General features: G+C 39.0%; 1 protein-coding gene across 1 annotated transcript; it reads left to right on the top strand.

Moving 5' to 3' along the window:
* Window positions 1–8091: 8091 nt before the first annotated feature.
* Window positions 8092–10804, top strand: LOC144709652 (uncharacterized). Its single transcript, XM_078583247.1, has 5 exons — window positions 8092–8359; window positions 8694–8782; window positions 8896–9005; window positions 9620–9991; window positions 10329–10804. The coding sequence occupies exons 2-5, from the start codon at window positions 8753–8755 to the stop codon at window positions 10741–10743; spliced, it is 927 nt and encodes a 308-aa protein (XP_078439373.1). The 5' UTR covers window positions 8092–8359; window positions 8694–8752; the 3' UTR covers window positions 10744–10804.
* Window positions 10805–13313: the final 2509 nt, after the last annotated feature.

The raw sequence follows: 13313 nt of genomic DNA, 5'->3' as shown, positions 1-13313 counted from the left end.
AGAGAGAGAGAGAGAACAGAGAGTTACAGAGTCCATAGAGAGAGAGGAGAGAGTTACAGAGTTCAGAGAGAGAGAAGAGTGTTATCGAGTTCAGAGAGATTGAGCAGATAGAGAGATATAGTTCAGAGAGCGAGAGAGAAGAGAGAGTTACAGAGTACACAAAGAGAGAGAAGAGAGAGTTACAGAGTACACAAAGAGAGAGAAGAGAGTTACAGAATTCATAGAGTGAGAAAGTGACAGAGTTCAGAGAGAGAGGGAGTTAAAGAGTTCAAAGAGAGAGTGGGAGAGCGACTGAAGAGAAAATATAGAGAGAGATAAGAAAAAGAAAGAGACCAAATAGAGTTGAGAGAGAGAGCAAAAATATAGTGAAGAGATCAAGAGAGAGCAAAGAGAGAGAGAGTCACGAACGTGCAGAGAAAGAGAGAGTTCAGAGAGAGTGTAGATAGATAGGGAGTGCTAAGATAGAATAGAGAGAGAGAGAGTTAAGAGAGTGTTAAGATATAGTGAGATAAATAGGAGACATTCTAGAATGTGTGTGTGGATGTTAAGAGATAGAGAGGGAAAACAAAGGGAGATCAAAGAGAGAGTCAAGAGAGAGACACACCAAAGGGGGAGTAAAGAGAGAGTCAAGAGAAAGAGACCAAACATAAAGGAAAGAAGGTTAAGAGAGTGCTGAGAAAGTGTGTGTTTTGAGAGAGGATGAGAGTTAAGAGATTGTAGACAGAGAGATAGAGTTCAGGTAGTGTACAGAGAGAGAGAGAGAGAGGGGGGGGGAGAGAGAGAGAGAGAGCAAAGGGGCATTTAAGAGAGTAGGGATTGACGGTCCTGATCCAGTCTGGGTTTTTAACAAAGACCTAAACCTTACCCATAATTCGGTTCGGTTCTGGTCCATTCTTGTTCAGTCCCAATCTTGTCCGGACCGGTCGCAGTCTTTTCAGGTTGACTAGTCAATGTCAAACTCAAAGTATACAATTTATGTTTATGGTTATGTTAAATATCATTTACATCAAGAGGGTACCCATGTATGGTCAAATATATGATAGTTATCCTGAGCTCAATAGAAACCATTCTTGCAATAGAAACCATTCTAATAATTAAGTTCCAGTCTGGACCTGTTCCTCCCTTGGACCTAAACCAGTTTGACCAACCGGTCCACTCTCAAATGGAGGACCTACGGTCCCAGTTAGGTCCGGTCAATCCAGTCCTTGGTCCTAAATGTCCAATCCTAAAACACAGAGAGAGAGAGAGAGAGAGAGAGAGAGAGAGAGAGAGAGAGAGAGAGAGAGAGAGAGAGAGAGAGAGAGAGAGAGAGAGAGAGAGAGAGAGAGAGAGAGAGAGAGAGAGAGAGAGCTAAGGGAGAGTAAAGAGGGACGAGAGAGAGAAAGCAAAGGGAAAATAAGAGAGACTCAAGAGAAAGATGGAGAGAGAAAAGGGAGAGTAAAGAGGACTCAAGGAAGAGAGAGCAAAGGGAGAATAAGATATACTCAAGAGAGAGAGAGCAAAGGGAGAAGAAGAGATAAGAGAGAGAGAGAGAGAGCAAAGGGAGAGTAAAGAGAGAGAGATCAAAGGGAGAGTAAAGACGGACTTAAGAGAGAGAGAGAACAAAGGGAGAGTAAAAAGAGAGGGATCAAAGAGAGAATAAGACAGACTCAAGAGAGAGAAAGCAAAGGGAGAGTACGAGATACTCGAGAGAGAGAGGGAGAGAGAGAGCAAAGGGAGAGTAAAGAGGGACTCAAGAGAGAGAAAGAGAGCAAAGGGAGAGTAAAGAGAGAGGGATCAAAGGGAGAATAAGACAGACTCAAGAGAGAGAAAGCAAAGGGAGAGTAAGAGATACTTGAGAGAGAGAGAGAGAGAGAGAGAGAGAGAGAGAGAGAGAGAGAGAGAGAGAGAGAGAGCAAAGGGAGAATAAGACAGACTCAAGAGAGAGAGAACGAAGGGAGAATAAGAGATACTCAAGAGAGAGAGAGAGTAAAGGGAGAATAAGAGATACTCAAGAGAGAGGGAGAGAGCAAAGGGAGAATAAGAGAGAGAGAGAGAGAGAGAGAGAGAGAGAGAGAGAGAGAGAGAGAGAGAGAGAGAGAGAGAGAGAGCAAAGGGAGAATAAGAGAGAGAGAGGAAGTGAGAAAGTGAGTGTTGAGGTAGAGAAAGAGAGAGATAGAGAGAGGGAGGGAGAACGTGTAAGAAGAGAGAAAACAGAGTGAGAAATAGAAAGGGGTACAGAGCGGACTAGACAGAGACACAAAGAGAGAGGGAAAGACTGAAACAAATGGCTTAAAGAGAGAAGCTATGTTGGAGATCAAGCTGACTAGCTCTGATTCCATATTGGAAGAATAGAAGGAGAAGGGAAGAGAGGGAGGAGATGTGGACTGTGATGTCTTGAGATGGAAAGGAAAGAGAAGTACAAAGGGAGAAATAAGAGGAGTGTAGAGGCCAAAAAATTCCTCTTACCGCCATAATACCACAAGGGAACACCCATAATGAGAAGGACCCACAACAGTCAACATGAGCTCACAAAATATGACAATTTTGAAGATAGCACAGGAATGAGAAACAATAAATACCCAACTAGAGCAAGAAGAACAAGAATGAAGAAGATGATGATATTGGAGAAGCGTTGCCTATTAACATAAGTCTTTCCTCATGAGGCATATACGTATCGGCATAAACCATAGTCAAGTTACCCTATTGCTAGTTGAGGGTTTGTAGGCCCCCACTAAGTGATGTACCTCCATTCCTTGAACCATGTGCACCTCACATTTCTACAGAGACAAACAAGGCTCAGACTTTTGGGGTATAAAATCTTTCTCACATCTATGCTATAACATCCATACTTATATGGCAAAGAACTGAAATAAACTTAAAGATCTTATAGCATTGTGTTCTTAATGATGTATCAATTAGTTGACATAAGCTAGAGGTAAAATAAGATTATACCTGAATCCTTTAGCGTAGGTTGATCTTGAGGGGTTGTCTTTTAAGTCAACAGGTAGGATATTGCTCAATCTTGCAATAGTAATGGGTACTCTGAGAGAAGTTCAACCTTATTTGTGACCCACAGACAGGCCCCCATTTACAGGTAACAGAGAGTGTTCTTCCTCAGCTCTATGATAATTACCCAAATCTCACAAAAGTAGAAAACTGAAGCCTTTTCCTCCAATGGAGTAGAATGTTTATCATTCAGAAGTGATGTACCATATCCTCATGATCAATAGATTTGGTAAGCTTGACTAAATAACGAGTTGACGGGAGAAAATGAATCAAGCCTGTGAAGGAACTGGTGGATAATAAATCAACAACTTTTTTGAGTAAGAATAAGATTACATCACAACTTCACAAAAACATACGGAGATCAGGTATCATTCTAGCAGACCGTGTCTGGTAGAAATAAAATTACAGGTCAATTATGTTATCAGAAGATAAGACTCCTTCGAAGAATATAAGTCACATCTAGGGAAATCAATACAAGATAGATACAGGAGATGAACTTTCATAATATCACTCTTTTTACTCTTGTTCATTTTCTGAAAATTTAAATGGTGTGAAAATCAGATGAGAGAGGGATAAAAAAATGGTTTATCAACTCAAGGTTAAGAGCTATGGCCATTCCCTTGAAACAACCCCCATAACTAGGAGAGATTATGATGAATGCTATGTTGTTTATTCTCTGTTTTTCATTATGCTTGAATGCTCCTCCGTTGAGTGTTTATCTCTGTACAGATTTTAATTTGATATTAGATGTCCAGATGTGTTAGTTTACTTACTTTTGTATATCTTAATAAGTATTGGGCCACAGTAGAATTTCAAAAGGCAAACCTACTAATATTTATGACTAATTTGTGGATAACAAAGAAGAAGTTTGGTTCATGTTAGGTAATTCATGCATTCAATAAATATGCCTGACGGATCGTAAAGAAGGCAACTATAGGCCATTTAGAAGGAAATTTGTCTATAAATCTCAAAGTATCAGTAACTTAGAAAAATATGTCTACATATATTTGATAAGTATATTTACAGATGCTTCCATGATCACCATTTCGACTAAATCAAAATCTTTGGAAGTAGGGTGGTCCTTTGGTGCGCGGTGCAAATTTAAGCCGATGTGCGGTCCGATTCAATGTTTTGGACTATGCATCGGACAACTCTATAGTAAATCACACAACACATCGGTCGCGGTCGTGTGCGGTATGATTGTGCGATTGTGTTCGGTTTTTTTTTTTAAATTTTGAATATGGGTTTGCAGCGGCCATCGGGCACTCGAACATTCGGGCTGAAGAGTGAAGACTTAAGAGTTCCCCCATTGCAAGCTTCAGTTACTGAAGATTAAAGCTTCAAGATTTCCCCCCGTCAGGCTTTGTCGGGCCTCCAGCTGAACTGATGGAAATATATCTGGCCAGCAAGCCAATCACACATTCCACATCTAGTTCCATGTTCATTAATATAACATAGTCATTATAGTGCACGTGTGATGCGTATAATGAAGTCCACGAATACATGATCAGACTTAATGAATTAAGATGAGATCGTAATACGGAGATCACTAGTCTTTAAGCATGTGTTCTAAACATTCATATTCGAAGGATACGGGAGAAGGACATCGAAATATCTAGATAGAATAGCACTATCTAGCCTCATTCATATGATGAGTATGGCTGGTCTCGTAGCCATTAGTGTGGCGACACTAAGGATAGATAGTGGGTGCTCTTTAGTGGAAAGAGTTCACTGAATTAATCCGTACGAATCCCTAAATTGTATTATACTGAACTGTCAATCAGGTTGATTCACGTCACGGTTGTGTAAGTGGTCCTTTGACCTGAGACAACAAAGACTTGTGGACGGATGGTTGTACTTTGGCGATGGCCAACGAGTCTCTAATCATGGGATTCTAAATGGTCTTAGTTCGGGTGCGTCAAGAAGTTCACGAAGGCGATCGAGTGGTCAAGATGGGATCGTCCACCCTCGGTATAAGAGGTGACAACTCAAGGAAGATGATGTGATGAAGTCCTTGGCCAAGGCAGTGAAATATCAGAGAAGAGTTCTCTGATGATTTTTGAATGCATCAGTACTAACTCGGATGATCGATTAGGGTTTGACCATACCCTAAGTCATCCAAGGAGCGTCGAGTGGATGATGGATTATAAATACACGGTAACTGATAATGAACAGGTTCTATGAGTGAGTCGATACACACTCCTTTGTATCTTCTAGGACACGAGGTATAGCTTGGCACCCCACGTGTCGGAGTCTCGACCTATCGATTGGGTTAAATCGATCCGACATTAATTAATCTATATGATGATATAGTTAATTAATTTGGAAGACCAATAAAGGTTATTGGGCTGCCGCTGGAGTCGTTAACTAGACTGATACATGGGCCTAGAGGGTCACACGCAAATGGTCTTTTGGACGTTTGAAGATATACTTAAGTTTTGGGGGTTTTTATGAAAAATACCCACTTAGTATAAATAGGGGAAGGCCTTGAACAAAATTCACCCAAGCCAAAATTGTTCAGGGGCCTTTCCCCTTCTTCTCCCATTTCCCAACACCCCCTCTCCCTCCCCGATGTGATCGGGATGACGTAACGACGCTGACGAAGAAAGAATGGGGCTCGTTAACGAGGAGGAGATCTGACGTGACAAGGACTGCGTGGATACGTTTAGAGGCTGCACACGTGAGCAGCTTGACGCTTCTCACTCCGGGACCCAAGAATCACGAATGCGATCTGTGGAAAGGTACTCGTTTCAATGCTTTTATTGATGCCATTCGATTCGTTCAAGTCTTCCGCTTTGAATCCTTTTGATATTATTCATCCAAGTCAAGGCCTCTAGAACCCAACATGAACATTGATGAATTCCCCTCATTGGGCTCCGTCGGGCCTCCGGCTGAAGCTCCGGCCTCCTCCCTTTCTCACTCTCTTTCTCTCAATTACTCCCTACTCTCTCTCTCTCTCTCTCACACTCATTCAGAGTTTCTGACCGTTGCTCTGGGCCTCTGGCTGAGGACTGAAGATTGAAGCTCTTCCCTCTTCACTCCCCAAATTGCCTCCATTGCAAGGTATCATGTATATACATTACACAATCCAGCTATCTCATACTAGATCAGATATTTATTTGATCATGATAATGATTTAGATCACATAATTGTGTGAGAAAAACATCTATCATTTTAATTTTATCTCTTGGCTTCTCAGTCAAGCATAGACGTTTCAATGGTAATTGGTAAAGTATCATGTTTTTGCATAAGTATTGGGTACATCATGGAGATTAGTTTCAGGATTCACTAATGCCTCAATGGTAAATTACCATGTTTTTTCATTATTATTGGGTTCATCATGGATAATTGGAGATTAGTTTCTGCAAAGTACTCGAGATTAGTTTCATTTTATCTCTTGGCTTCTTACTCTCTTTCTCTCAAATTTCAATTACTCCCTACTCTCTTTTACCCCTATTTCTCACTTTCTTTCTATCAAATTACTCTCTTACTCTCTCTCTCTCTCTCACTCTCTTTCTCTCAATTACTCCCTACTCTCTTACCCCTATTTCTCACTTTCTTTCTATCAATTACTCTCTTACTCTCTCTCCCTCTCACTCTCTTTCTCTCAATTACTCCCTACTCTCTTTTACCCCTATTTCTCACTTTATTTCTATCAATTACTCTCTTACTCTCTCTCTCTCTCTCACTCTCTTTCTCTCAATTACTCCCTACTCTCTTACCCCTATTTCTCACTTTCTTTCTCTCAATTACTCTCTTACTCCTGTCTCTCTCTCACTCCCTTTCGGTCAATGACTCTCTTACTCCTCTCTCCCTCACTTTCTTTCTCTCAATTACTCTCTTACTCCTCTCTCTCTCTCACTCTCTTTCTCATAATAGCAATTTAATCTTGAAATCAAATTATTTTTCCTAGTAATAATCCCAATTACACCTAATGAATAATGTTCCTGGAATTCATTATGTAATGTCGTTACCTTTACACCCATGATAATTGTTATCTAGTTTCAGATAAAATTAACATATACTTTACCTTAATCACTAAATCATAATTTCCTTTCTAATAATAATCCACCTAACACGTAATGTTCCTAAATTATTCACATAATTTCCTTAGATTTACAGGGAGGATAATTATTAAAATATTAACATAATGGACTAAAATTTACAATCATTATAATTTATCTGCTTTCAGATCCAATTGATTAATGATCAATTTAATCTCGAAAACAACTTACTTTTCTTAATAATAAGCACACCCAACACCCAATGAATAATGTTCCTAAAATTCTTAACATAATGTCCTTATCTTTACCCCCAAGATAATTTTTATCTAGTTTCAAATAGAATTAATGAATTATCAAATTTCAGTGTCTTATCAATTCATTATTTGAAGGGTCTTATCAATTCAGTGAGTGTAAAGCTGATAACTACCTAAGTTCAGTGGTTAATTCAAGTAATTAGCGCAATTTATCCATTTTATGGATTTTAGTTACATGTTAATCATTATTCCAAGTAAATTCAGGTTTTATTATAATTTTATGTTCTTTTATGAATTTTATGGAATTTTTTTAAGCTTGGAATAACTCTATTTAAATGCAAATGACAGTTTCAAAAAAAAAAAAATTTAAATAATGTGGGGATAAATTACTGAATTTTTTTGATTTTTCTTAAATTTTATTTTACTTATTTTGGATTTATTCGGAGAAAAAATGATTTTTTTTTAAAAGTTATAATTCTAAGGATATAGGAGTTTAGAGTAATTTATAAAGTTGGAGGGGTTCTTTTTAAATTTGCGTTGCAAATATACCCTCAAAATAGCTCTAGGTTGCCTGTTGCAGGCGTATAAATCTGATAAAAATATTTAAAGGGTCTTATCGGATTAATCTCCTTTTTCCAATGGCTTTTCTTATGGAAATATAGTGGAGATAGAAACGGAGGGGCATATCTTTAAATAAAATCGCGCACCGTCCCTTTACGTTCTAAATGACCGATTTTGTGCGATGTGCGGTCCGATTTTGTCGCATAAATTCGGACCGCACATCGATCCGTGCTTCTGTGCGATTGGAAAATCGCACGCCGTCCGAAAAAATCGGACCGCACGACCTTCCCTATTCGGAAGATTAATTGTTTACGTGGGTCACAGTAGAATTTGTGTTTCTGCATGATGTCTTGTTTCGAATCTCAAGAAGAAATACAAAATTGGGAGTATAAATAGTACAGAATCAGTTGCAATTCCATGCAAATCTCTGCGCTCATCAATAATCTCTGCGGATGATTCGGGCTACCATCGCGTCTTCAAAGGAGAGTATTCTCTCGCCCGTAGTTTGATCATCACCCCTCGTTAATTTTCATGGTTTTGATGCGTTTACTGGTAAGATCCGGTTGATCAGCCTTCCTTCTTGTTTCTTCTTCGTTCATCGATCGCCTCTTCTTGCTTCCTCTCTATCAATGACCACGATTTCTTTCATATTTTATTTCATATCATATTCCCAGGTAGAAAAGCGCGAGTTTTGAAAATCGGATAAGTTATCTTGTTTGAGACGCGATGATAATACTGTTTGGAAAATCCCCGGTTTTGTATACCGAATAAGAAATAGTTCGGCTACTGTTCTTTGAAAGTACCCGCTTTTCCATCGCCTCTCTGGAAAATGTTTTCGATTTGTTATTTGGGATATTGATTCAATTATTTCTTCATTTGCTTCCAGATATCGTTGATGCATCTATTTTTCTTCTCTTTCGTGCCCAGCGACTTGTTGTTTGAGTGATGAAACTACAAACCCAAGCGATGGAATTGGTAGGGCATAACAGTTTTTGATTAAGGATTGTTATTTTCTTCGTTTGTGATTGCTCTGTTATTACTGGATCAATTAAGTTTGCAATTTTCTGTTTTCTTTTTGGCTTTAATAGGGTTATTCTGCATTGACTGCAAGAACAAAGTCTTGTTCAGTGAGGGGAAGCTCTCATTATTCTGCTGCTTTCCAGCAAGTTCGAGATTCCAATAAAATAGCATATCTGAGGTATTGTTCCTACTTCAGGTTAGAACTATGCTGTTCCATGTAAAATTTTCATATTCCTGCTCGGATTTGTTATTTTGTCTATCCATCTCTGGTCTAAGATCTTATAAAGAAATCTATTTATATTATTTTCTTTTTGTACATTATTTTAAGAATCATAGGTTACTCTTGAGAAGCACTGTTGTCTTTCTTCGCTGCTAAATGTGTCAAACCTTTATTGTGAGTACTTTATTTCTCTTAAATCCTGGAAAACCCGAGACTTTCCATTATAGTAGGCGTCACGTTTAGTTGATCATAATCCCTTGTTAGACATATTACTTGTTTGACACCTTTAATTTCTGGATGCTGAGTTCCCTAAATTTATTCTGAAAAAAAATCTTTCAAACCCAATATATTTTCTTGCCCCAATTCTCCAAGTTCTGTTAGTGTTTGACAATTAAATAGGTCTCCGAGTTATTGTTTCTATCAATATTTTACCAGATTTGATGATCCTTCTTATCTAGTGAGACTGCATGTCTATGACACTCAAAATTATTTATTCAGAGTAAATTTTCCGAAGTTTCCCATCTTTCATGCTTCATATTTCTACACTTTTAAATATCTTGGTGTTTCTTCAGGGGAAAAGATTACACATTGCCAAATCAAAAACTTTTCAAGGTTTTATCCTTCAAAAGTAATGGTCATGAAGATGAAAGTACTGAGTCTGACAGAGCATCAATAGCGTCAAGTAGAAACCCAAGGGAGGAATTGTTTACTACTGCTCCTGATTTAGCATCAGGTAAAAAAGTTGTGGATCAACCTACGAAAAATTTGTTGCTGAAGTTGCCAATCATACGAGACTCTCATACTTTGAAAGTTTCCGCGGATGAAGATCGTGCAGAAAGTTTACGCAAAGTCTCCGATGGAGATAAATATGAAATTGGATTAAAGGCTGCATTTCTCTGTTTCCTGCGTTTGAATGTCACAATTAAACTTCCATTGCTGATATTGTAAGTTCTGTCCACGTTTTCCCTTTTGCTTATATTAAACAGATTCCTCGTGAAACTTAATAATCTGGCTGTTTTTGGAAAATATTCGTGGGCTGTAAACATCATTTTGAAGAAATCATGGCCTCTGATTATCTAGATGTGTTAAACGCTAAAAATATGAAAATCCCATAACTTGTGTGATAGGACAATGAAATGATCTCATTGATTTCTAACATGCTTATTTTTCCTGTAAGTGAGACGGTCCATGTCGAAAATAGACTTTTGTCGAGTTTTGTAGATCAAAGTTTGATTATATTGAAGAAAATACAGAAGTAACAAGTGTGCTTACTTGATGCAGTGTCCCGTGGTACTTTTGTACCAGAGTGATTTATGGGCTTGAAGTCACGAACGAATTGACCCCATTGTGGGTTCTTGGGCCAGTTATCACTGCCATCTACGTCAAGCTAATTCAAGGGATTTTTTTTCTTTATGTTTTCTCGCTCAAACTAGTCATCAGAGTCTTACAAAATGTACCCAGTTACTCTGTGTCGGCTTACAATTTCATCATGGAGAGAAGAATTCAAGCATTTCTCTATGCTTGCCTCTGCCAACCCATTGTTGATGTCATTAACGCGGACTATCATGCTCTTGGGCAGCAGAAATTGAAGCAAATTAAACATTGGGTAGTTGAAAGTTACTTGGATTATGTTGAATCAGTATGGCCTTACTATTGCAGAACAATAAGGTTTCTCAAGAGGGCGAATCTTCTTTAAGCGCTTTGGTACGAAGATATTTCCTACCAATGAGTTTCTTTGAGAACCATGAGTTTACTTTTATGGAATCCTATGATGCAGTCTACATATCATATCAAATGATGCTGAAAGTTTAGTGGGAGCTGTGAAAAGGTTTTGTCTTATGCTCGAGGTAAACTATATGGAATCCAATTTTTTTCAAGGGATGATTTTTCCATGAAATTGTTGACATGAAAACTCTTACTTTTGTTTGAAGAGGCCAGATAAGTGAGTAATATTTGAATCTCCGGTTGTAATTTAATTCCATGTGGTTTTTTTCTGGGAGAGGCTTTGTCTTTTGTTTTTAATACATGAATTAAATTTCATAGATACTAGATTTATGTTCAAATCTTAGTCTCCCATGCACTTAAGGAAAATTTTGGAGGACTGAGCTGTTATTGTTTCTATTTACCATTCTAAGGTTCAGTTGATACGTCTACCTTGATGGACCAGCTGCCAAATATGTTCATCCGATATTTTTTTGTGTCACAATCATAATTTTGATAAATGCGTGTTCCTGCTTTTTTTCTCCTGCTCTTACTGAAAGGAGGGTGGCCAAGTTGATGTAACTTGTTTCCTACTTACTGCCTCTGAACACAACTTTTAGAATTAGTATTTTGACAGGACTACTGTCAAAAACCGGTGGTTAATATAATGTTCATTATTATTATTTCTGTAGAAGCTGAAAGTTTCATTTTTGTGACAATTAATTAATTAGAATTAACATAAAATTAATGTAGATTTTCTTTGTAATAGGGTTGATTGTTGAGTTATCTTCATCTTAATCTGAATGTTTATTGAATCCACTACAGTTAGTTATCATAAAGACAAGGCTCAATACTTTCAATCAGAAAGTTGGTTTCTTTTTGTAGTGAAAAGAAACCTGCAAAACTCAGTAGTTCGAATAGTACTTTCATTTATCGAACACCCATGGAGTCATTTTCTGTATCACTTATGAACAGGGAAGGACAAGGTCTGGTCTCCATCTGGTTTTACCGAAAACCTAAACCTAGACCTGAAGTTTGGTCCACTCTCAATCTCGGTCCGGTCTCGGTTGGTCATGTAGATTAGTCAATGTGAAAGCCAATGTCAGGTTGAGTTGGTCTACTCACTGCATTTAACTAGACGTCATTTCAATCTCACCTCGGGTGCCGAAGTAGTGTTTGATAATGAGAGAGTGAAAGAGGGAGAGAGAAAAAATGACAGGAATATAATTAGAGAATGAAAGAGTGTGAGAAGGAGAGAGAGAGAGAGAGAGAGAGAGAGAGAGAGAGAGAGAGAGAGAGAGAGAGAGAGAGAGAGAGAGAGAGAGAGAGAGAGAGAGAGAGAGAGAGAGAGAGAGAGAGAGAGAGAGAGAGAGAGAGAGAGAGAGAGAGAGAGGGAGAGAGAGAGAGAGAGAGAGAGAGAGAGAGAGAGAGAGAGAGAGAGAGAGAGAGAGAGAGAGAGAGAGAGAGAGAGAGAGAGAGAGAGAGAGAGAGAGAGAGAGAGAGAGAGAGAGAGAGAGAGAGAGAGAGAGAGAGAGAGAGAGAGAGAGAGAGAGAGAGAGAGAGAGAGAGAGAGAGAGAGAGAGAGTAAGACAGTAAAAGGGGGACAGAATAAGAGGGGGAGAAAGGGACAGGGAGATAATGAGAGAGTGAGAGAGTGAAACAGGGAGAGAATGAGAGTGAGAAAATGAGAGAGTGGGAGAAAGAGATGGGGAGAATGACAGAGTAAGACTGAGATAGTGCAAGATGGAGAGAATGCGTGAGGGCGAGAGGGTGAGTGAGAGGGAGAAACTTAGAGAGAGAGTGCAAGAGTGAGAGAGGAAGAGCCGGAAGTGGGAGGGACAGGGAGAGAGTACAAAAGGAGGAACTAGGAGAGGGAGGAATGGAGAGAGTGAGAGAGGGAGAGAGAATGAGAAAGAGAGAGAGGGAGGGGAGAGGGAGAGAGTGAGAGAGGGAGAAGGGGCAGGTGAGAGGAGAGAGTTCAAGAGAGATAAGTGGAGAGAAGGCGAGAGTTCAAGAGAGATAAGTGGAGAGAAGGCGAGAGAGAGAGAGGGAGAGGGGGAGAGGGGGAGAAGGAGAGAGAGAGGGGGAAGAGGAAGAGCGGGTGAGATAATGAGAAGGAGAGGAAGAGAGGGTGAGCGAGAGAGGGAGAGAGAACGAGAGCAAGAGTGCACAAGGGAGAGATTGAGACTTGAGAGAGGGAGAGAGGGAAAGGGGGAAGTCTTCAGTCTGTTTTGACATGCGAACCAGAACTGGGACTGAACGTTCAGTCAGCCCTAAAAAGGCTGACCGAATTTTGGTCAAACCCTGTCCTTTGCTACTTATAGCTTAGTTTTTTTCTCAATTTTCAAACAAAGTGTAAAATTATTACAATTATGTCTCATGAATCTTTAAGAATTATGTATCACCATGTAGAGTATTCTGCTTATAACATCCTACGTACTTAATTATCGGATGATGAGATGAATAATCATCAAATCCACAATTCATTTTTATCAAAATTGTTGGAAACTCCATTGATTAATGTGTGGTTTTCAACAGAACAAAACTTCTAACATAGCGTTGTTA

The sequence above is a fragment of the Wolffia australiana genome, chromosome 11 (assembly GCF_029677425.1).
Source record: "Wolffia australiana isolate 7733 chromosome 11, ASM2967742v1".
NCBI classification, from domain to species: domain Eukaryota; kingdom Viridiplantae; phylum Streptophyta; class Magnoliopsida; order Alismatales; family Araceae; genus Wolffia; species Wolffia australiana.
The sequence above is the reverse complement of the archived record's forward strand: the minus strand, read 5'-3'. Positions and strand labels throughout refer to the sequence as shown.

Excerpts from the sequence above, each read along its gene's own strand:
- LOC144709652 (XM_078583247.1), top strand. The coding sequence starts at position 8,753 with ATGAAACTACAAACCCAAGCGATGGAATTG. Across the intron at positions 8,783-8,895 it reads AAACCCAAGCGATGGAATTG|GGTTATTCTGCATTGACTGC; the intron begins GTAGGGCATAAC and ends TGGCTTTAATAG. Across the intron at positions 9,006-9,619 it reads AATAAAATAGCATATCTGAG|GGGAAAAGATTACACATTGC; the intron begins GTATTGTTCCTA and ends GTGTTTCTTCAG.